Source organism: Culex pipiens, chromosome 1 (genome assembly GCF_016801865.2).
Source record: "Culex pipiens pallens isolate TS chromosome 1, TS_CPP_V2, whole genome shotgun sequence".
Classification (NCBI taxonomy): domain Eukaryota; kingdom Metazoa; phylum Arthropoda; class Insecta; order Diptera; family Culicidae; genus Culex; species Culex pipiens.
The window spans coordinates 84,786,460-84,809,740 of NC_068937.1; the positions used below are offsets into that span (position 1 = coordinate 84,786,460).

The window sequence follows — 23,281 nt, forward strand, 5'->3', positions numbered from 1 at the left end:
GGAACATCCCCGGGGCCTCCGGCCACTCCAGGTAGTGGCCACTGCTGCCAAAATGTCAAATTTCATGTCCAGTATCAAAATCCCTAAAGTTTGATACCCATATTGCGCCAACTCTTATGGTTCCGCAAATGTCCCCTTATCGGAACATCCCCGGGGCCTCCGGCCACTCCAGGTTGTGGCCACTACTGCCAAAATGTCAAATTTCATGTCCAGTATCAAAATCCCTAAAGTTTGATACCCATATTGCCCCAACTCTTATGGTTCGGCAAATGTCCCCCCATCGGAACATCCCCGGGGCCTCCGGCCACTCCAGGTTGTGGCCACTGCTGCCAAAATGTCAAATTTCATGTCCAGTATCAAAATCCCTAAAGTTTGATACCCATATTGCGCCAACTCTTATGGTTCCGCAAATGTCCCCCCATCGGAACATCCCCGGGGCCTCCGGCCACTACAGCACAGAGAACAGATGTACATCTAGGCTCGAACTTGTGTGTAAGCACTGCAGCACTAACAAAATGTGTTGCATACAATCTTGCATCAAAGAAATTAGGGTGTAAAGGATACACTTGGCGGCGCCACCGTCGCAACTGAGATTACTTGACTTAACAATGAAGCTGGCTCAATAATTTCCTCATAAAAATAATATTTTCGTCGTTTATGAACTAAATTCACTTCAGTACAATTTCAATTGACTGCAAATAATGAAAAATGCATTAACATTAACAAAAACATAACAAAAAACTTGTTTAAAAAATATTTTTCGAGCGATAGCTTAAAATAGTACCTTTCCACATGTTAACTCTGATTTCGTTTTGTTTACCTTCACAGCTGATTTTGTTATTTTCTTTCGCGCGTAAAATCGTACCCCTACGATGAAGGACAGTCAGACATTGGTCTGATGTCGTTCGTTCGGAATGTTTTGTGCAGTGAATGGATGGTCAAACGTTCTGCTTCTGTAGGTCATCGTGATTTTTGAAGTGGCGCTATCTAGGCGGATGATGCACACCCTACACTGAAAATACGCCACCCTTTTTTTCCAAGTGCCCAAACACTTGAATGATTCAATTAAGCCGCATCTTAGATCTAATTTGTTTGTGTTTCAATTTCAATCCAATCCATTATTAAATTCAAGTGTTTTGTCGATTGACTTTTTGGTATTTTTTGACACCTTATTTTCATTCGGGTGGCTCAAAAATTACAAGTGTTTTGCTCATGAATTTGCCCCACTGTGTTGAACTATTCAAAGTGATGAGGAAAACACTTGAAATTGATCTTGTTTTGATTTGAAATGCAGGTTCGCGACAGCTTCATGAGACTTTGCTTTGTTTCCTCATTTGAAAGTTTTGGCCGTCCGGTGTGTTCGTTTTTCGCAGACCGCGTGGGTTCGCTGCCGCCATGTTCCAGTCCAGTAAATTGCCTGCCCGGATTGTGACCGTGAAGATGAGCATCGCCACAAGACTGCGTCCTCGGGCTCGGGCTCCGTATGGCCAGCGGAAGGGCTTGGTCACCCGGATTCCCGGATAGAAGCCAACTTTTGTGATAAAGTTCCTTTCCGGACTATTTGGTGAGTGGAGAGAGAATTTTTGTTGTGGGGTTTTGTTTTGATTTTTGGATTTATTTTGTATGATTCACAGGAAGGATGCGAAAGAGCTGCAGATGCCGTACCAGGAAGCGGTGCCAGTGAGAAGCAAGATTCGGATGCAGGGGCCAAGCTATGCGTCATTCGGATGGTCAAGGCACAGTTTGAGTCGATGGAACCACCGCGGTTCCACCGAAGAGAATTCCGCATCAACAAGAAGATTCTCCAGTGGCCTCCATCTCCGCCGGCACCGGTGCTTCACTCGCCGACGCTGAGGAACCTCCCAGGAAGCAGTGGTGGTATCGGGACAACCGGATGAAAAAAATTACAAAATTTTTACACACCAAGTTGTTCTTGAAGTTAGAAAATAAAAGCAGCCAAAAAATTCAATTGCGCAACATCTTCTTTATTTAAAAAAATCGAAATCCATTTCTTTTACATGCAAACATGCATTGATTATAGAAAGAAAAGCTATTTAAAACCAATAAATATAATATTGTATTTCATGTGACGCAACACGTCAAATTCAAGTGTTTTGCTATTGAATTGACAGTATATTTTGGTGCCCAAAATTCAAGTGTTTTGCGATTGATATTTGAGTGCTCTGTACAGCAGGGTCAGATCATGTGTAGAACACTTCGATAAACCGTGGGATTTTTGCTCAGTGTAGCTCTTTTCAACGTATCTTGGTTTGAATTTTTACACACGTTTTTCGGTGCTTTTTGTCCAGTGATGTGCATCTGTTCTCTGTGACTACAGGTAGTGGCCACTACTGCCAAAATGTCAAATTTCATGTCCAGTATCAAAATCCCTAAAGTTTGATACCCATATTGCCACAACTCTTATGGTTCCGCAAATGTCCCCTTATCGGAACATCCCCGGGGCCTCCGGCCACTCCAGGTTGTGGCCACTACTGCCAAAATGTAAAATTTCATGTCCAGGCCACACGTTTTTCGGTGCTTTTTGTCCAGTGATGTGCATCTGTTCTCTGTGACTACAGGTAGTGGCCACTACTGCCAAAATGTCAAATTTCATGTCCAGTATCAAAATCCCTAAAGTTTGATACCCATATTGCCACAACTCTTATGGTTCCGCAAATGTCCCCTTATCGGAACATCCCCGGGGCCTCCGGCCACTCCAGGTTGTGGCCACTACTGCCAAAATGTAAAATTTCATGTCCAGTTTCAAAATCCCTAAAGTTTGATACCCATATTGCCCCAACTCTTATGGTTCCGCAAATGTCCCCTTATCGGAACATCCCCGGGGCCTCCGGCCACTCCAGGTTGTGGCCACTACTGCCAAAATGTCAAATTTCATGTCCAGTATCAAAATCCCTAAAGTTTGATACCCATATTGCCCCAACTCTTATGGTTCGGCAAATGTCCCCCCATCGGAACATCCCCGGGGCCTCCGGCCACTCCAGGTAGTGGCCACTGCTGCCAAAATGTCAAATTTCATGTCCAGTATCAAAATCCCTAAAGTTTGATACCCATATTGCCCCAACTCTTATGGTTCCGCAAATGTCCCCCCATCGGAACATCCCCGGGGCCTCCGGCCACTCCAGGTAGTGGCCACTACTGCCAAAATGTCAAATTTCATGTCCAGTATCAAAATCCCTAAAGTTTGATACCCATATTGCCCCAACTCTTATGGTTCGGCAAATGTCCCCCCATCGGAACATCCCCGGGGCCTCCGGCCACTCCAGGTAGTGGCCACTACTGCCAAAATGTCAAATTTCATGTCCAGTATCAAAATCCCTAAAGTTTGATACCCATATTGCCCCAACTCTTATGGTTCCGCAAATGTCCCCTTATCGGAACATCCCCGGGGCCTCCGGCCACTCCAGGTAGTGGCCACTGCTGCCAAAATGTCAAATTTCATGTCCAGTATCAAAATCCCTAAAGTTTGATACCCATATTGCCCCAACTCTTATGGTTCCGCAAATGTCCCCCCATCGGAACATCCCCGGGGCCTCCGGCCACTCCAGGTAGTGGCCACTACTGCCAAAATGTCAAATTTCATGTCCAGTATCAAAATCCCTAAAGTTTGATACCCATATTGCCCCAACTCTTATGGTTCCGCAAATGTCCCCTTATCGGAACATCCCCGGGGCCTCCGGCCACTCCAGGTTGTGGCCACTACTGCCAAAATGTCAAATTTCATGTCCAGTATCAAAATCCCTAAAGTTTGATACCCATATTGCTCCAACTCTTATGGTTCGGCAAATGTCCCCCCATCGGAACATCCCCGGGGCCTCCGGCCACTCCAGGTAGTGGCCACTGCTGCCAAAATGTCAAATTTCATGTCCAGTATCAAAATCCCAAAAGTTTGATACCCATATTGCCCCAACTCTTATGGTTCGGCAAATGTCCCCCCATCGGAACATCCCCGGGGCCTCCGGCCACTCCAGGTTGTGGCCACTACTGCCAAAATGTCAAATTTCATGTCCAGTATCAAAATCCCTAAAGTTTGATACCCATATTGCCCCAACTCTTATGGTTCCGCAAATGTCCCCTTATCGGAACATCCCCGGGGCCTCCGGCCACTCCAGGTTGTGGCCACTACTGCCAAAATGTCAAATTTCATGTCCAGTATCAAAATCCCTAAAGTTTGATACCCATATTGCCCCAACTCTTATGGTTCGGCAAATGTCCCCCCATCGTAACATCCCCGGGGCCTCCGGCCACTCCAGGTAGTGGCCACTGCTGCCAAAATGTCAAATTTCATGTCCAGTATCAAAATCCCTAAAGTTTGATACCCATATTGCCCCAACTCTTATGGTTCGGCAAATGTCCGCCCATCGGAACATCCCCGGGGCCTCCGGCCACTCCAGGTGGTTGCCTCCCGCTCATGCCGGCTGACATGTCTATGCCTCCAGACCATCTGCTCCCGGGCCTCCAGGCCATCTGCTCCCGGGCCACCAAGCCATCTGCTCCCGGGCCACCAAGCCATCTGCTCCCGGGCCACCAAGCCATCTGCTCCCGGGCCACCAAGCCGTCTGCTACCGGGCCTCCAGGCCATCTGCTCCCGATGTTGACTCGTCGACGTCCAGCAACAGAATGAATTTTCGGGACTGACCGAGCCGCTTTTTGTTGATTTAGGTCGGGGACGTATGCCCCGCCTTTTTGCACCCATTCTCCTATACCTCCTTATTCGCTTGTTGCCCGTCGACGATCCGAAAATTATGAGGTAGAGTGGGGGTGATTTTAGATACATCAATCTCACGTCTCTCGATTGACTGATTGGGAAACGTTTGTTCAACCAACCAGCGTGCGCTAAGAAGAGGGGAAATTTGCCGAGAGGGGAAGGTGAAACCAAGCGTTTCATTTCGCTTCGCGAAATTTTGGATTGCTACCCTGTATAGAGCCCTAAGACGAAGTTCTTCGTCAAAAAATGTGTTGGATATGGGATTGTGAGGATCCCTATCCACAGACAACACCACTACAGCTGGGCTAACGAGTGATATTGGTGTATCACCTCGTCGACGCAAAAGCAGCTGTTAGATGGTTGACGACTTCTCCCGCGAGTGCACGCATTTTAATCTGTTGTATTGTTGTTGTAAATAAATAGTTTATTATGTTTCGTGTTACTCGTTGTGTGTTTATTCATGACCCCTCCGAAAGGACTTTTCCGCGGACGCAACAAAATGAATTCAAAGTTTTATTATATAAGTTATCTTCAATTATTGTATATTGATATTTTATTAGATGAAAAAGCCATAAGTTCACCAATTTGAACAAATCCTGGGTTAAAAAAAAATTGAAATAGTTGTGCGCGATTGATTTAAACTCGGTGTTTTTTTCAATAGTTCCTATAAACATATGAAACAAAATAGCTTATAGTACCTTTTAAAAAAAACTCTACATCCTAACCAAAAATCATGATTTTCCGAGTTCATGCGATTTTTTCAGTTCAACCCTTTTTATGGTTGTATACCTGAACTCAAAAAATCGTTTGAAAAAGGGGGATATTGAACTCAGAAAATAATTATTTTTGGTACACGCAGAAAAATAATGCATATTTGAATCAACAAAACATTTTGTTGATTTGAAAATCAAGATTTTTGTTGAATCAACGCAACTTTTTCAAAACAACAAGAGATTTTTGTGGAATTGAAAAAAATCAAGATTTGGTTTTTGTCACCATTTACGACCTTGAAAATCCAGAGTTATTTTTGAAAAGGACCAATAAACTATTGTCTTTCATATGTTTATAGGACCTAATCAAAAAAAACTCTGGAAATGTGCTTTAAAGCAATTGATGTTTATCAACAAAGTAACCCATCGATACGGGAAACATTTCATCCAGGCACGCTCTTATTAGCTTTTATCCTTCTCCCGTTATACCGTTCCAATAAGCGTGTGGACTAAGGCGCATTTCCCCCAGTGTGCAACAGTTTTTTTTTGCGTGAACTGGATTCAATTCCCGCTGACTGAAGTGTTTTTTTTTTAAACTGCAGCCTGAAATGAAGCCAAATTTTTCAAAACATATGCCCATAGCACAAAGAAAATTTTCAAAAGTTCTCTGCTAAATTGCAATCAAAAAGCTGCTTTCCGGAAGTCTGATACACTTTGCGAAATTTTGCCAACCGTGGACCAAGCACTCCTCGGAAAAACAGTTCCCGTTAGTCAGTACTTGTCCCTATTAACCTCAAGCTTTCCGTAATTGATTGCACTGCACTTACTGGCTTGCCGCAATTTGCTGAGCGACTCGTAAATAATTTCCGTCCAACGAAATGACAACGGGTTTTTGAACCAGAACCATGAACCAGAATCTCGAAACAGCAGAAAGAAAGTCTTCATTGATGTTCGATGCATCAACCACATTGATTAAAACTTTCAAAACAAACACTCCATTCAGAATACATCAGTTGGCTGACGCGCATCCTGGAGATCGACGAGAAAAATGTAAGCATAACATCAAAGTGTCACACTCACACATGAAAGGCAACAGAGTTATCTACGTGCGCATGTATTGCGTGTACGTACACGAAAAAGATTGATGTTAAATTTTGTACCGGCCAGCAAAACAAATGGCGTGCTAGTGTGTGTGAGAGCGGGCTTAGATAACTCTACACTCAAAATCAGAAGTACCCTTCAAAAAGGGTTTTATCTACCCTTTATCTGTCATCCCAAAGAAAAAAAAACCCTTTTTGAGGGTTACTTCCACCCTTTTTTTCAAGTTCACCCGTCGTCACCCTTTTGAAAAGGGTTACTACCGGTAAACTTGAAAAAAGGGTGGAAGTAACCCTCAAAAAGGGTTTTTTTTCTATGGGATGACAGATAAAGGGTAGATAAAACCCTTTTTGAAGGGTACTTCTGATTTTGAGTGTACAGGAGAAAAAAAGGAGGCCCACCACCAAGAGAGCTATCTAAGCCCGATCTCACGCACACTAGCTTACCATTTGTTTTTGCTGGCGGGTACTAATTTTAACCTAAAAACGTTACTTAATCCACCTTTAGGTGGTTGGTGCCTTCCTCATATTCATAAATTCAATACATTAAGTAAAAATAGCAACATTCCCCTTAACATGTTTAACCAATCAACTTAATTACTCATTTCTTTTGATATGGTTCGCAGACCATCAATATTTCTGGCTCATCGGCAAGGTCTGATAAAAAAAACCTATCCAACGATAGTTCGCATGGAAGATTCAGACAATATTTTTATCACAATAACTGAAATCCAACCTCTAAAAAGTGTATAAATAACACTTAAGTGCCAATAACTTTTAATAGGGTTGTTAGATCCTTGATGTTTTAGGCTCATTTGAAAGGTCTTTCGATTATCTAACTAACGATGGGTCGCATGATGGACCCGGACATCATTTTTACTGAAATATCTGAGATCCGGCCTCCAAAAAGTGTATAAATAACACTTAAGTGCCTATAACTTTTGATAGGATTGTCAGATCTTCAATGTTTTGGGCTCATTGGAAAGGTCTTTTTAATACCTTTCTGAAAATGTATAACATGGCAGGGTTTCTAACAAAAACCACCCTTTTTACAATCTTCCGGACATACGCAAAAATCGTTTTTTAGCATAACTTTTGAAGTAACTTAACTAAACTTGCTGATTTTAAATAGAGACCTATGGGACCCCAAGACGGATCGAATGAGACTAATAGGGTCAAAATCCGTTCATCCAGTCCGGAGATAATCGAGTGACAATTTTTTTGTCCACCCACCTACACACATCCACACAGACATTTGCTCAGAACATGATTCTGAGTCGATAGGTATACGTGAAGGTGGGTCTACGAGGTCAAATTAAGAAGTTCATTTTTCGAGTGATTTTATAGCCTTTCCTCAGTAAGGTGAGGAAGGCAAAACCCTTCGTGTACAAACACTCAATACATGCGCACGTAGATAACTCTAGTGTGTGTGGAGCAACTGTTCTTTTTTTCCCCAGCCTTGACGTCGATAAAGCAGTTTATTTTTGTTCGAGCTTTCGGTGAAGTATTAAATCAGCATCACTGTGCGCCACTTGAAATATTTCTCAAGGGAAAAGTGCTGATTAAATGTTTTGAAGCATTATTTGCTGGTATTAAATGCCAATATAATGCTGATTTAATGCCGCTATTTAGTGCTTCGCGGTTACTTGGGTATTCAACAAAATTTTTGTTGAATCAAACCTCGTACAGGCTGATCGTACAACATATTTTTCTGCGTGTCAGGGTGTACCGTCATCATTGTGTGTGTGTGTGTGTGTGTGTGTGTGTTTTTTTTTTTTTTTTTTTTTTTACAAGGTCGGAATCTGCTACCAGACACCTGAGAATTAATTTCTCAGGTAGTGTGGGGTTGAGAAAAACGAATTTCCCGACCCACTAAACCAGTCCTTGAACGCCATGCCCTTTAGCTTCCCGGATACCTCTCGTGCCTCTTCGGGTGTAGCGCACGGTGTCCTCCTCCAGTGTGATGCCGATGGGGATCATTCCGGCTATGACGCCAACTGCTTCCGACGAGATGGTCCTGTATGCGCTTGCAACCCGCATGGCCATCAGTCTCTGCGTTCTGTCGAGCAGCGCTCGATTTCGCTTCGTCCCCTGCGCCGTCCACCATACCGGTCCGCCGGTGTGTGTGTGTGTGTGTGTGTGTGTGTGTGTGTGTGTGTGTGTGTGTGTGTGTGTGTGTGTGTGTGTGGTCCAATCCAATACCCGCTAACCGGTAGCGAAATTATGGGAAAGTATAATTTGTATCAGACTTTGTATATGCCGGATGCTGATACAGCTTATCTCAGTCCCGGGTATTAGGTAGTGATAGCCCTCGCGCTGCTGGCAACGACCCATTTCAGAATGACAGAGCTTCTTGCGGTCCGAAGTCGCTGGGCATTGTTCGGCCCCGCCTAAACATAGAAGCAAGCATCCCGTCAGGCAATTCCGGGACCAGCGCGTATTTTTAATTTTAATATGAGAAGATAACGTTTCAACACTGCGGATCACCCTTCTGATGGCCGACTGCTTAGCGTCCCAGACCACCAATCCAAAGGTGTGAGTTCGGGTCATACATAAATGCTGAAATTTGAATGACCCAATATCACCCCAGACCCAATGTCACCCCTGATGACGGTACACTAAACCCCCGGTGGTTGGTCACTTTTTCGTTTGACACTTTTTTTAGTTTGTACTCCGTTTGTTGGTCAAAGTCAAACTAAAAAGTGATGAACCGTCACTTTTTACAGGGCGCTCACGCACACTATCAAAACAAACGTTTGGTAGCGTGTGTGAATTCCGTGTAAAAGGGGTGTCAAACTAAAAAGTGACCCCGTTCGTTTGACAACAGTTCTGGTCGTTAGGTCAGTCAGTCAGTCAGTCAGCAGGAGTCTTTGGACTCACAATCCTAAAGTCGTCAGTAAGAATTCCCTCACTGTTCCAAGCCTCCGGAAATCTAGTTTCGAGTAGGAATCTTGTAATAAAGACCACCAAGCGAACAATTTGATAAATTTTTTTTAATAAAGTGTGAAATAAAACATTCAACAAGATGAGGCTGAGAACGATAAAATGCAATTAAATAAAAAATTCAGCGCGCCTTATAAAAATCCCTTACATTTTCCAGCAACTGTACCTAGCCACCGGAGATCCGTCGTCGTCCGATGATGGTGGTTCCACGCAGATCTCCGGATCGCTGTCCCTGGCGGAGCCCGTTGCTTGTGCGGACAGCACTGGGCCACTGTTGTGCACGGACTCGGTACTTCAGGACTGTCCCGGCATCGAGCAGCTGTGTGTGGTTTGCCACTACTTTCCTCTTTCGCGGGCGCTGTTACCCTGCCGACACACCTGCATCTGCGCGGTTTGCTTCGGTGAGTTTTTGCAAAACATATATTTTAGAACAAATGTATGCTTATTTGGCTTCACCAATTTCAGGCAAACTGGACCGCTGTCCGATGTGCCGCGCTGCAATCACCAGCTATTTCTGCATACGATCGGAGGAGTACGTACCACCGAATGCGATCGAGTCCAAGGTAAATAGCAAGTCCAAAGTGGCCGTTCACTGGTTGGACGCACTCAACGATAGACTAACAGACTTTTTAGGGTTCAGATAACGAGCGTCCCACCTGACTTAAGCGATGTGTTTTAATGTGTTAATAAATTGTGGATTTGTGGATAAACTAAAATCATCTTGGAATAGAATTAACAGCGTTGACGTGATTTCGACATCTTGCACGTGGGAAACGCTTTTAAATCAAAAAAATAAGCAATATTCTATTTCATTGTGTATGAACATCGCCGGCGATCGGAGTCACAAATTCTAGATACGATAAGGGAAGTTCTATTGTTTTATTGTTTAATCTTGTGCGGCTTGTTCCTTTTATTTTAAGATTGCTTGATTCGTTTCTATGACTATGCTCTAATTATCTGCCCTTATAACACTCAAAGCAAGTCCGTCTCACAAACACAATGTTGTCGATTTTTTTGTTCAGCCAAATCATCATCGAAATTGTATGGCTTCTGACTACTTTCAGTGGTAAATAAGATTTATCCCAAATAACCCATTACTGCAGAATCGCAGAATTGGGCATTTCAGTGAAATATTTTAGTTTTACGCAATTCACAGCGATTTCAATCAATGTTTTTTTTTAATTCGTTTCATCTTGGGATTCCTTATACCCTATCCTATGCACGCCCGAAATTCCAATCACGCAGTGGTACCAACATGACAAAAAAATGTGCCAAACCAAACGTTTGATAGTAAGTCGTCGCTAACTTGTGGTACGTGAATTTTGGACCAAAATTTTGTGCAGCTCACAATGCCTCACCTTTTGACCTTCACAGATCCCCAAAATTCGATTTCAATCCTGAGATATTCAAAGAAAACCACTTTTCATATGAAAGTAGTTTCAATCTTGTCGTGCTATCTTGTCACTCTCTGAAAATTGATGTAAGTGCGACAAAAGGCAAAGGGATTTCAGGTCAGGATGCGTCTGACGCACGTACAAGTGAGACTACCGTAAAGATTTTAAGCATAGGTACGTTTTTCTCGGAACGTCAAAATGGCGGGTGCGACAAGATAGCACGACGACGTCAAAGTGTAAGCGCTGTGTAAAAAGAGTGTGAAACTAAAAAGTGATACCGTTCGTTTGACAACAATTGGTGTCAAACCATCGGGGTTTTAGTGTATTATTGTTCACAACGATATAGCTCATTTTTTAGATTAATTACGTTTGATTAATTTTACAATCCAGTTATTGCAGGATTGGGTCCGTAAGTTTGACAATTTTGGAATAAGAAGACAACAACTTCCTTCGTTGCTGTGCACCCTTAATTAAATTTAATTTCATTTCATTTAATGAAAAAACGTGATCAGGAATGGTTTTCTATCTATTTTTAACGGTGTACATAAAAATTGACATAGAACCCTATTTATACATTTCAGAAGCTGAACCTCCTTAAAGTCAATAAAGTTGTTGTCCAGATCAATCATATGATCCGATGATTATAGTTTAACAGCAATACACTGAAACCCCGATGGTTTGACACAAATTGCACGGGGTCACTTTTTAGTTTGACACCCTCTTTACTAGAGAGCCTGGAGCTTATTATAAGCTCCAGGCTCTCTACTCTTTACACGGAGCTCACACACACTAGGGAGCGTTATTTTATTACGTAACGCAAAATAGTGAGCGTTTCGACCCCCCCTCCCCCCCCCCCCTCCATCTTAACTAAATTTTCATACAAATTTTATAAATTTTGTATGAAGTGTAACCCCCACTCTCGCCCCAACTACGTTACGTAATAAAAGAACACTCCCCTACCAAACGCTTAAACAAAATTTGTTTAATATTTGTTTAAAATTTATTTAACATTTTTCTAAACTAAATTTGCATGCAAGTTAAATTTTAGCAATTTCGAAATATCTGGACAAAAATACATTATTAAAAAGCGAAGCTACGAAATCAGTGATTCTGCAGGCATGGTAGAGTTTATTTTCATAAACCTGTAAATTAATCAATCTTTATCTTTAGCAACCGGCTTTAATTCTTCGATTTATTGTTTTATCTGAATTTATACATATTTTAGTCCCGCTTCAATAAACAATAACTCAAAATAGCCAACTCAAGATAAAAGCAATCCTTCTCCCGTGTATTTTTATTAACCATGTAAAACATTAGAACCATATATGTGATTAAAAATTCCAAAATCAAAAGCACGATTGACCCAGCTAGGGTGATTCATTCTTAGTATTTTAAAAATAAAGAATTTCAAACGTTCAACGCTCAGAGGTTGATCGGCACAGTAATAACCTTCTGAAGTAATAGCAAAATTTAGCCTAGATAATTTATTGTATGTAGAAAAACCCGATAAACAATATTGCCTAGGTATTTTTAAGGTAGCGAAACATAATAAAAATAATTAAACTGTCGGAGAAGATTTTTAAAACAAATGTATTGAGAAAGCCCAATAGAGATACGAACAATTGCAATTTATGTCAACATGCGTTCCCATCGCCACTCACTCCACCGAGTTATCGATCTCGATCGGCGTGCTGGAAGTGTACAGACTAGCAGCAAACACAATGTCCCGCTTGATGGCATTGGATGCCTCCTCCATTTTACTGTGCAACACAGGATCGCCGATAATTCTTGCGGCGTCCTTTACGTTGCACAACGTTTCGTTCAGCTGCTGAATGCAGCGCACAATGATGCCCTCCTTGATGTCGGTCAGGTCCATGATTTCCGCAAACGGCTTGTTCCGGGCCCACTCATACACGACCTCCACCAGTCCAAAATTGAGCTTGTCTCGTTCAAGCAGATCCGTCACGCCGTACATCTGCTCCACACTGCGGATGTCCCGTTCGACCTCTTCGAAGAGTGCTCGCGCCTGAAATTTACGTTGGTTGAGGGTTCACGTGATCTTCGCTGTGTTCAACTCGAGTAATCTTACCTTTTTCAACGTTTCGATCATTTTCGGTTCCACCTCGGTTTTCGCCTGGAAGACCAAGCTCGACAGCAGGGCAGCAATTTCCGCCGGCTGCAGATCGGTCAGAATGTTCCGCAGCACCAGCTCCGTAATCATCAGCTCGTTCTGGCCCATTTCGCACGCAACACGTCCTTTCATGGCCACTGGAAAAAAATAATAGTTTTTTTCTACTTATGAATCGCCTCAACTAAAAGTGCTCAAGCCTTACCCTGCTGCATATCGTCGATGTACTTTAACTCTTGCAGAACCTTCAGCTTGTTGCAATAATCCGGGTACAGTGACATGCTTTTGTAGGAAACTTGATACTTGAGGTCTTCCAGTTTTGTTTCCAACTGTTTGCGATCGTACACAAATGCAAACTCGTGCCCAAAGTCGGCAATGTCGGTGTAAGGTAGGAAACGTTCCAGCACCTCCCTGGCCCGCTTCAAATCCTCACTCAGTTTAACCTGATTGATGTTGAACTGGAACTTTAATGTCTCCAGCTTGGTCTTTTCGTTCACAATGTCCATGTTGAGCTCGCTCAGCGCGGCCGTCGCGTCCAACACGGATTGCGAAGGCGGTTGGTCCTTGAACCGGGGAATCTGCCGGTTGTCCCAATTTTGAAGAATTTTAACTGGATCACACTTGATCACCTGCTTCGTGACATCCATCACGTCGCCGACGGTAATCTGCAGCACGCAATGTCCACCAACGCCCTCCGGTACAAAGTGGCGATGTTGGGCGGACAGCGCCAGCATTCGGTGCCACAGCTTGCCTCGTTCCATCACCGGGTTATCCTTGTCGGCATCTCCGGTCGATGATGACGGCGCTTTCTGGTGGTCAAGCACCAGGACCTTGTAGCGTGCGGTATTCTGGTCTTGTTGGACGACGGACAGCAGAATGGCCAGCTTGTTGTGGTGTTGTGCGTGGGTTACCACCAACACCCGGCCCGGTTTCATCTCGTTGGAGACTTTTTGCGAAAGAAATAGTTTGGGCTGAAAGAGAGAAAAGCAATCATGAGTTAAAATACCGAGGGAAGCCATTTGCAACTACTTACCATAAGTTCGTCCCATTTCCCTAGATATTCAGCAGCTGCTTCATAAAACTGGCACAACGGCTTCAAATGCTCGCTAAGATCGTTGAGTTTGGACATTTTTTCCTCCATCTTGTTCAGCTCGCAGGTGCTCTCGGGAAGTTTCAACCTCTTTCCAAACTCGCGGAAGCTGTGCAGCATCATGTTCTCCACCGTGACCAGTTCCACCCGCAGCAGGTAGAGTATCATCGCGTACGTAAGCCGAAACTGTGACTCCAGTCGCATTGGCTTGCCAAGGATCATGTTCTGAAGCTCGGATTCGCCCGCCACACCCATCTTGCAGATGATAATTACGGTTCCGTTCTTATCCAGGCCACGCCGTCCGGCACGACCCGCCATCTGAGTGTACTCGGCCGGTTGCAACATTCGCGAGGTTTGGCCGTCAAATTTCTTCGTCGAGTCGAAAATGACCGTCCTGGCGGGCATGTTGACGCCCATGGCGAACGTTTCTGTCGCAAACAGGATCTTCACCAAGCCACGCGCAAACAACATCTCCACAATCTCCTTCAGAATGGGCAAAATTCCGCTGTGATGAATTCCGATGCCTCGTTGCAAGCAATTTTGGACCTGAATTACCTGAGGCAGCATACGATCCGGGGGCTTCAGCTTTTGCAGACACAGCTGGAAGAACGACGTTATGAGATATTTCTCCCGGCCCGTGGTCAAATCGCACGACATCAACGCATTGGCATTGTTATCGCAACGGTTCCGTGACAACGTGAAAGCAACCACGGGTAGTTTATCGTTCTTTTGCAGCTGATCAATCAGTCCGACCCATAAGGTTTGCTCCTGCTTCTGATTAAACTGCGCCGGACGGCCAGAGTTCTTGTTGGCGTTTTTGGACATCCTGGCCGTGATGGCTTCTTTCGCCTTCCGGAACCCATCAATGAGGAATTTGCTCTGTTCGTCCACGACCAAAAACATGTCGTCCTTGGACTTGCCCCCACAACCCGTATACAGGTAATGTTTGAGCGGAACCGGTCGCTTCGGAGTACTCACGACGTGGACGCGTTTCTTTTTCGTCTTTCCCACCCAATTGGCAAATTCGAGCGTGTTCGGAACTGTGGCACTCAGCATGACGATGCACACGTGGTCGGGCAGCAAAATTAGAACCTCTTCCCACACGTGTCCCCGGTCGGCATCGGTAATGTAATGGACCTCATCGAAAATCACGTACTCCAAATCTCGAGTTATGTCACTGCCACAGTACAGCATGGAACGGAGAATCTCCGTCGTCATAATCAGGCAGGATGCCGTAGGATCTATCTGAATGTCCCCAGTTATCAATCCAACGTCTTCGAAGGTTGATTTAAAGTCCCGATACTTCTGGTTTGACAGTGCCTTGATCGGCGAAGTGTAGATCGTTTTAGTCATGTGCTTTTTGGACAATGCAATGGCATATTCCGCCACAACCGTCTTTCCAGCCGACGTGTGAGCGGCCACAAACACGTGGTTGTGCTCTTCCAGCTTGATGATGGCCTGCTTTTGAAAAATATCTAACTCAAACGGATATCTGTGCGCCATTTCGGGAATTTTAGTGTGAAAATCCGTCACCGGCTTGGACACGTCCAGAATTTCTGCCCATTCCGCAGTTTTCACCCCATTCGTGCCCGTATTTGCAATCTTAAGCACCTGCTCAACCGGATTCTGCTCAACTTTGAGCAAATCTTCATCGACATTTTCCCCAAGCGGAACGGCTTTCAGTGTTTTCGGGTCAAATCTCGGCTCATCGTCAGAACTGTCACTTCCATCCCGATCCCAAACCGACAAACCTTCCATTTCTAGCTCGATGGCCGACAACAGATCGATGATGCCACCGTCGGAAACCCTCACATTACCAAACTCCATTCCATTCGTAAACCCGGGCGGACAAGTTTTTAAATTTTCCTCAAACGCCGCGTTGTCAATGTCCAGCATCTGCAGCGTATTTTCCGGTTCGTCGAATCCACCCGGCCAGAAGGGAAAGTTCGCTGCCGAACCTCGCGTCGCATTGTCGTCCGCTGGGCCCGGTTCACGCTGCAGGGACATAGAATTTTTCGCATTACTTCCGGCATTTTCCAGGGGAACCTCGACAAAGTCTATGATTGCACCCGTTTCCTGGCAGCGTTTCGGCACGATTTGGGTGCCCAACGGTGCCGGCGGGATCTCGTACAGCGCCTCGATCGTCAGTGTCCGCGGGTAGAAGCTCGGCTTAGGCTCGCTACCCGAAGAGAACGGTTCCAGGATAAAGTGACGAAGTGTGTCCTCAGTGTCCTCGACGATCGGGGGAGGTTTGCTCCACCAGGATGGCTAAATTTAAATATTATTTAACATTTCAGATGCTTATGGTGAACGATAATACTTACATCGATAGACATTGCGACTAATTGAAAGAACTTCCAAAATTATTTAATGGAAACTAAATTATGTTTCACACCCTTACCAAAAATCATGATTTTTTGAGTTCCAAATCCCACTTTTCATACGAATTTTTCAGTTCAACCCATATAACCATTTTTATGGTTGTAGTACCTGAACTCAAAAAAACGTATGAAAAGTGGGATTTGGAACTCAAAAAATCATGATTTTTGGTAAGGGTGCACTTCACTGATCACAAAATGTAAATAAACTGGTCGATTTTTTATTTGACAGCTGAGAAAAGTCATTCGGAAATATAAATGAAAAAGTTTAGTACACTGTAAAAATTGTATAGCACGACTGTCAAAAATTAAGTCCAAAAGTGAATCAAAAATACTCAAAGAGCTAAATACACCCTTACCAAAAATCATGATTTTTTGAGTTCCAAATCCCACTTTTCATACGATTTTTTGAGTTCAGGTACTACAACCATAAAAATGGTTATATGGGTTGAACTGAAAAATTCGTATGAGAAGTGGGATTTGGAACTCAAAAAATCATGATTTTTGGTATGGGTGTAATTTAAACTTGATTTCGATGATATTTTAAAAAGGGAGCGTTTTTTTATTACGCAACTCAGTTAGGGGGGGAGGGGGTGTCGGCGTCTGTTACGAAATTTTACGAAAATTGGGGGAGGGGGAGTGATGAAAAGTCTTGTGAAAAGTTCTGAAAGTTGGAGTGGCTGGCGGTGTGCGGTCCGCGAAATTTGAATTGTTTAATCGATTGTTTTTATAAAAAAAATCGCGTGAAAAGTAGTGAAAAGATTTTAAAATGTGTAGATTTGCATGTGGAAAGTGAAGATTTCCGGCAAATTTGGGAATTTTGACAGTTTTTTCGCGATTTTTCTACGCCGCTTGGTGAAGGGTTTGACGGCCGCACTCGATATTTTTTCAGTTTCATGCGAGTTCCACGCACACTGACAAATCGATGCCAACATTTCAAAAAGCATCATGTACACACCATCCTTTTTGTGAAAAACACATTTGAATGTTGAGCAACTATTTTCAATTCCCATTTTAATATAAAAACAAAATTAATAAGATTTTCTAATGATAACAAACGATGAAAAACCTTGGTTTTATTGATACTTGACCATCCATATTCAATAAAACATTATTTCCGTAATTTTATTTGAGAAAAATAAACATGACTTCTTTTGAAATCACCAACGTCTATATCACCACAGAGTAACCATAACATAAAAAAAACATAAACACACGAAACATAACGTTTCGTCTTACCGTGCGCAGAATTGTTGTAATAAAGATTACGTTTTCCCATAATTTCGCAAATGGCCTAAACTCGAGAACTGGAATGAATGCTGGAACAAGAGAACCTACAGAGAACCTTGGATCAAAAGCACCAATCGTTACACGAGAGCTGTCCAATAGGTGTTAAAATTGTCAGGCAGGTAGTCAAAACATGGTTGGATCTGTTCTAATCTAATCAGACCCCAGCGCAGCCAATCTTTCGAAGGGATCCTGCCACTCAAAATAATGTTCACCACAATGTTGCATGAAAATTCCTGTGGCAGCCAATTTTTGTCCCAAAACAATGTTTTGCATGAGTCATGCAACAATCGCCATACATTCATGTCAACTCTTCTTGATTTTCACGCAGCATACACTCATACAACTAAATGTCACGTGAAATTCATGCCTGAAAATTTGGAGGCGCGGCTTGCAGTCAGCTGCTTGTTGGTTTGCATTATAATCATGCAACACCCGCATGGAAACTGGTATGGAAAAAATCCATACACCTTTTCATGCAACATTGTGGTGAAATTGTTAGTGTAAGTTGGTATGGTTGGGATGGTGCATGAAATTCCTGTCTGAAAATTTCTAGCTGGGCGTGCAAGTCTCCAGCCGGTCAGTTTGCTGCTGATTCTCATCAAATGAACATCGTTTCGGTTTTTTTTCTCGTTTCCCGAATCTGCTTGCGGTATTTTTTTTCGGAGTAAAATATTTGCGTAAAATAGTAAGTATTTGTTTCATCATTTTGTCAAAAAATTTGATTAATTTTATGTGCATTTTTTCTAGGCCACTGAATCAGTAGTTCCAGCGCGCAACCATCGGAGCCGGCCAACCGTAACCTGGAGCAGGATGCGGGCGAAGCCAAAAAGGTCCAGGTCACCAAGGTTACCAGGGAGCCAACGATGCAGAGGAGTAGGCGACGAAGGCGTCGGTCCTGTACGACAACAGGTTAAGACACCCCGCGAGCAGCAAACGATCCGCCGGAACCATGGGTGCGTCCTGAATTTCCAGACATGTAAAACGAGTGTATTGTGTAGAGTGTTGTTGTGTTATTGAGATTGTCGTGCTAGTGTGATTGTGTATAAGTGAATAAAAACAGCGAAAATAAAAGTTTAAAACTGCTGCTCAATTATTTCATTCAAAATTAATCATCATCAATCAATTAATCAAAACAAGAAGAAAATGCCCCACCCCCAACCTCCCCCGCTGTAAAAGTCATTAGAAAATCATATGATATTTGCATTCCAATCAGGCAGAGCTTGCGTGAATTTACTGCAACCGTAACGTGACATTCTTGTGATGTGGGGTATGACTGTATTGGTATATTTGAAAATGCATACAGCCTAGCCACTAGAGGTTCACGTAGATTTGGCATGAACATCCATATGGAAAATAACCACATATATTTTCATGCAACATTGTGGTGAACATTATTTTGAGTGTGGAGAGTGCCTTATGTTAGATTACGCCTAGCATAACTTCTTTTGAAATCACCAACGTCTATATCACCCTGCTGCCATTGAGGGGGACGCTTTGTTATGATTCGTTTTTCTTCGCCGAATGTACATGGCGCTTTTTTCATGATGCTTTTTTCACAGACAAACAGACGTGAATCTTAACTGATTTTTTCAAAAAATCCATCGTCCCCACAAGAAGATTCAAAATTGGGCTGCACACTAGCGCGATCTGCAGTCCTGTTGCGGAAACCTCATCGTTTCAATAAACCACTCTAAGAGTGTACCCTCTTCCCCTTATCCGATTAAGCGTGTACAAAAGAAAAATGACGTTTGTATGTTGTTTATGTAATGAAACATTGTTATGTTCAAGGGTAAGTTTTTTTGAATCAGACAAATTATCGGGAAAAATGCTGCCAAAGTTCCACGCGATGGCGTCAAAGAATGCAAATTAAACAGTTGCTGCACCAGAAACATTGCATTGTGGTATCCTCTTTCGTACGGCGTTCCGCAGCAGATTCCACTCCGCGGTCCGGAACAGACATGAACCATCATTTGTACAGGGTGACAAAGGCAGGTCAAAAGGCCTTGGCTAAAGTGAACAAGGAGGAGCTAGGAAAGAATACTTTTGTGTTTATTTTAAACGGAGTGGCGAAATTAACGGGAATCTCAATAGGAATATTTTGCTTTCGCAGTTGATGATGCAAAAAACAACAACGTGGATTCAAAAATCTCCCAAAATAACAGTTCTTTTAGTTTATCAAAAACTCCTGTATCATTTCATAGCAAATTTGAATCAAATTTGATCAAAACGATGTTCTTATGCAATTTTTCCTTTGATTTTCACAAAACCCGCGCTCACACACACAATATATCGCGCGCTCACACACACAACCAATCAATTCAAGAAACGTCAAAGTGTACGGTGGCGACATCATTCTTGATCGTGTCTCGTTGCGGTACTATGGCATCCATGTTTTTTGCTTGTTTAAATTTGAATTGACCGTTTTGGATGGCGATGGAATAGAAAAGAGTTTCACGTCTGTTTGTCTGTGCTTTTTTTTTCGTCACGAGGTTCATGTAGTCTTTTATTTGACATGTGTCGTAACTCAGGCCAGGTCTTTATTTATTCTTAAAAACTCGGAAGCGAACCTTCGGTTTGTTTCTGGTTCCACCACCCACCGCATAAAACACAACCGCTCGCTACAGCATTAAACGCCAGACTAAAGAACTGATTCCGAATAATCCGAATTCCGATAGCCGAAAGCCAGTCCCGACACAGTCGGTCCACAAGCGCACAAACACACACGCAACTGTCTCAAACCTCGACCACGCCGCGTGTGTTCATTCCGAAGTTCATCAGCCTCACTCTCACGCCACATCCGCAACGATCGTAGTATTCGTTCGTTTCTGCTCTCTCTTTTTCTCTACCAACGTGCGCGTTGCGCACACTTCAATCCACCTTGACGACGCGCTCCGACTTATACAGGCGCACACGCGGAGCAGGCTCATTACATTGCACACGAGGTTGCTCTCGCTTTGTGTGCATCTTCGTTGTCTAACGGAAATCAAGAAACATTTGAGTTTCAACTCTAACATTTCAAATGGTCACATTTGATTACTTTATAACATTTTGCGCTCTTTTGCGAATTCCTCAAATTCTATCATAATTGCCCGCTCTATCTGCGACAACATGTTGACAGGGCTATATAAACAGGGACTGCTGATGGCAGAGATTTTGTTTATGTTACTTTATTTAAAATCATGATTAAACAGACTTTACTGAAGGAGCGGCCGTGGCTGACTGGTTACGGTGTTCGCTTTCTAAGCGAATGGTCCTGGGTTCGAATCCCATCTGCTCCCAACGAGAAAGTATAGGAAATATTAATCTTGAAACTCTGAACATGAACGAAAAATCAAAGTCGCCCGAGTCGGGGTTCGATCCCCCGTCCTTTGGATTGGTAGGCAAAAAAGCTAACCACTACCTCGCGCTCGGCTAGCCAGCGTAGAAATGGGTCACCGAAGCTCGGCAGAGCTAACACCTTCCAAATGCCTATTATGCGAGTTATTTGCATGTATAGAATGAAGATCTAAAAATACATGGAAACAACTCAATTTGTAAGAAGCGACCGCGTGGTCCCGTTTGGTTGGTTGCACACACACACACACACACACACACACACACACACACACACACACACACACGATTAAACAGACTTTACTGAAGTAACTTTTGCTAATTTTTGGTGGAGAGGTAGCTTATTAGGAGTACTTTCATAATATGCAATAACCCAGAAAGTGTCCAAATGTACATGATGCCTTTTGAAATGTTACCGTTGAAATGACGTTCGATTGAATCAAAACTGACACCTTCGGAGTGCGGCACTCAGTGCCCTACTTTAGTAGTTTATTTAGCAAATAAATTGATAAAAATCATCTCACAAACATACAATAACTTTTAAACGTACATTGCGGTAAAATGTTACATAAAAACGTTACTTAATCCACCCTGTTACGCGCAAAATAACTTAAGAGTGTAAGAAACGTTGTAGCGTTCTAAATTTGACAGCTAGTCTCTAGAATTTTCTTGTCGCCACTGGCGGAAGTAGTTAACGAAGAGGAGGAGAAGAAGAAATACAAGTAAAAAGCTACTCGCGCGGTTAAGACGTGTTTTTTATTCCGCAATAAAATCTAGTTTGTAATACAGTCCACGAGTTCCCTTTTCCACTGACCAATCCGAAGAACATTTGGTCCTTCGAGCCGGATGTGGGATCAGTGGAATTGAAGGACAGTTTCTCGGTTCGTGCGCGAGTCGGGAAAGAATCGACGTGTTCCGCGACGGTCGTGGCGCGAGATTCCGCTTGCACGCGCTGCAGCGGATAGTGGTTCCGGAGACTGCGGTTACCGGACGGGAGTTTCTGCGCGGTCGAGTCCGACCGAAAGAAGATTCCGGGTGCTTGCGAGTGCCGGAGAAGTGAAGGTCGGTGTGCAGAAACGTGAAAGAGGCTGGACGGGCGAAAAGTGAAAGTGGAGGTCTAACCTCAAAACAAGAAGAGCCGGAACTTGCGAGTTCCTGAAAAGTGGAAAAACCTCGCTGGAAGATTCCGACACGGATTGAAGCGAGAAAAAAGTGAGAAAAAGAAGTGCGATTTCGGGTGATGTTTTTACGCTCTGGGCGCGTAAAGAAAGTGTTGTTCCCTTCGCCATCGACGCCATTTTCGACGCCAACGGGTGTGCTGAGTGCGCCGCTTAGTATTTGTGAGCAGAAAGAAGCGGCGGAAAGAAGAAGAAGGGAGCGAGAAATGTCCGAAAGCATCGATGCGTTGGACCAGTGCTGCCAGGCAGCCAAGGCAAAAGTGAGTCGTATTCGGAAGGCGATTTTGGATGCAAAACAGGACCACACAAAGTTTGCGTACAATGCCCTCAAATTGTATGCGAAGCAAGTCGACGCGGCCTACGATGAGTACAGTCATCCCACATATTCGGAACGGTTTACAGATCGGCCAACGCTCAAAAAATCATAGCAAATCGATAATTGAACTTAATAATTCGCTTTTACCTTCATTTGAAAGCTTTTCTTGCGATCTTTCGAATGATGTATCGAACAACTGCAAATTTTAACTTTTATATCAAGTTTTTGAAGAAAAACATTGACCCTTGAAATCCACAAATTCGGAACACTTTTTTCTTACGGATGTAAACAAACTTTGGTTCTCTCCGTGAGTACATAATTTTTACAAAATAATGACTTCTCGCACTGAAACCAATGAAACTCAAGCTAAGTTATGTTTTATAAGTGGTCTGATAACTTTTTTTGTTAAAATATCAGTTAAATTCAGGTGTTCCACAATTGTGGGAGGCACAATAACAACCCACAATTATGGAACAGGCAATTTGGAGGCAGTGTTTTGCTGCTCTGGATTAAATAGTCTTGAAATGAGGTTTTTTGTTTAAAAAATACTAATTTTACTAGTGAAATAGCAAGAGAATGTCCAAATGAAGGCCCTAAAAATAGTAGGGTCGACAGAAAAGCTACATTTGCCATGTTATTGATAAATTATCACAAAAGTGTTCCGAATTTGTGGGTGTTCCGAATATGTGGGATGACTG

The 23,281-nt window shown here is 43.3% G+C and overlaps 3 protein-coding genes across 5 annotated transcripts in view; 1 reads left to right on the forward strand and 2 right to left on the reverse strand.

Annotated features, from left to right (window-relative positions):
• LOC120430808 (uncharacterized) overlaps positions 1–6,670 on the reverse strand; it is a 32,759-nt gene extending 26,089 nt beyond the window's left edge. The window contains exon 1 of the mRNA XM_052708567.1: positions 6,264–6,670. The gene's annotated coding sequence lies outside the window, so the exon portion shown is untranslated. The remainder of the gene's footprint in view (positions 1–6,263) is intronic.
• The window catches only part of LOC120430809 (cell growth regulator with RING finger domain protein 1-like), a 63,480-nt gene extending 51,042 nt beyond the window's left edge, over positions 1–12,438 (forward strand). For both annotated transcript variants that reach the window (XM_039595931.2, XM_052708570.1), the window contains 2 exons: positions 9,634–9,877; positions 9,942–12,438. In XM_039595931.2, the coding sequence (XP_039451865.1) occupies positions 9,634–9,877; positions 9,942–10,120 (423 nt within the window). In that variant the 3' untranslated portion in view covers positions 10,121–12,438. The remainder of the gene's footprint in view (positions 1–9,633; positions 9,878–9,941) is intronic.
• A 3-nt stretch (positions 12,439–12,441) lies between these two features.
• Positions 12,442–16,626, reverse strand: LOC120430807 (helicase SKI2W). Of its 2 annotated transcripts, XM_052708564.1 has the most exons (6): positions 16,579–16,626; positions 16,413–16,484; positions 14,032–16,356; positions 13,204–13,969; positions 12,960–13,138; positions 12,442–12,896 (listed from the first exon to the last, which is right to left on the reverse strand). In XM_052708564.1, the coding sequence occupies exons 2-6, from the start codon at positions 16,422–16,424 to the stop codon at positions 12,528–12,530; spliced, it is 3,651 nt and encodes a 1,216-aa protein (XP_052564524.1). In that variant the 5' UTR covers positions 16,425–16,484; positions 16,579–16,626; the 3' UTR covers positions 12,442–12,527. The 2 variants fall into 2 exon arrangements, with proteins under 2 accessions (XP_052564524.1, XP_039451863.1); XM_039595929.2 differs by lacking the exon at positions 16,579–16,626 and having other exon boundaries at positions 16,413–16,536.
• Positions 16,627–23,281: the final 6,655 nt, after the last annotated feature.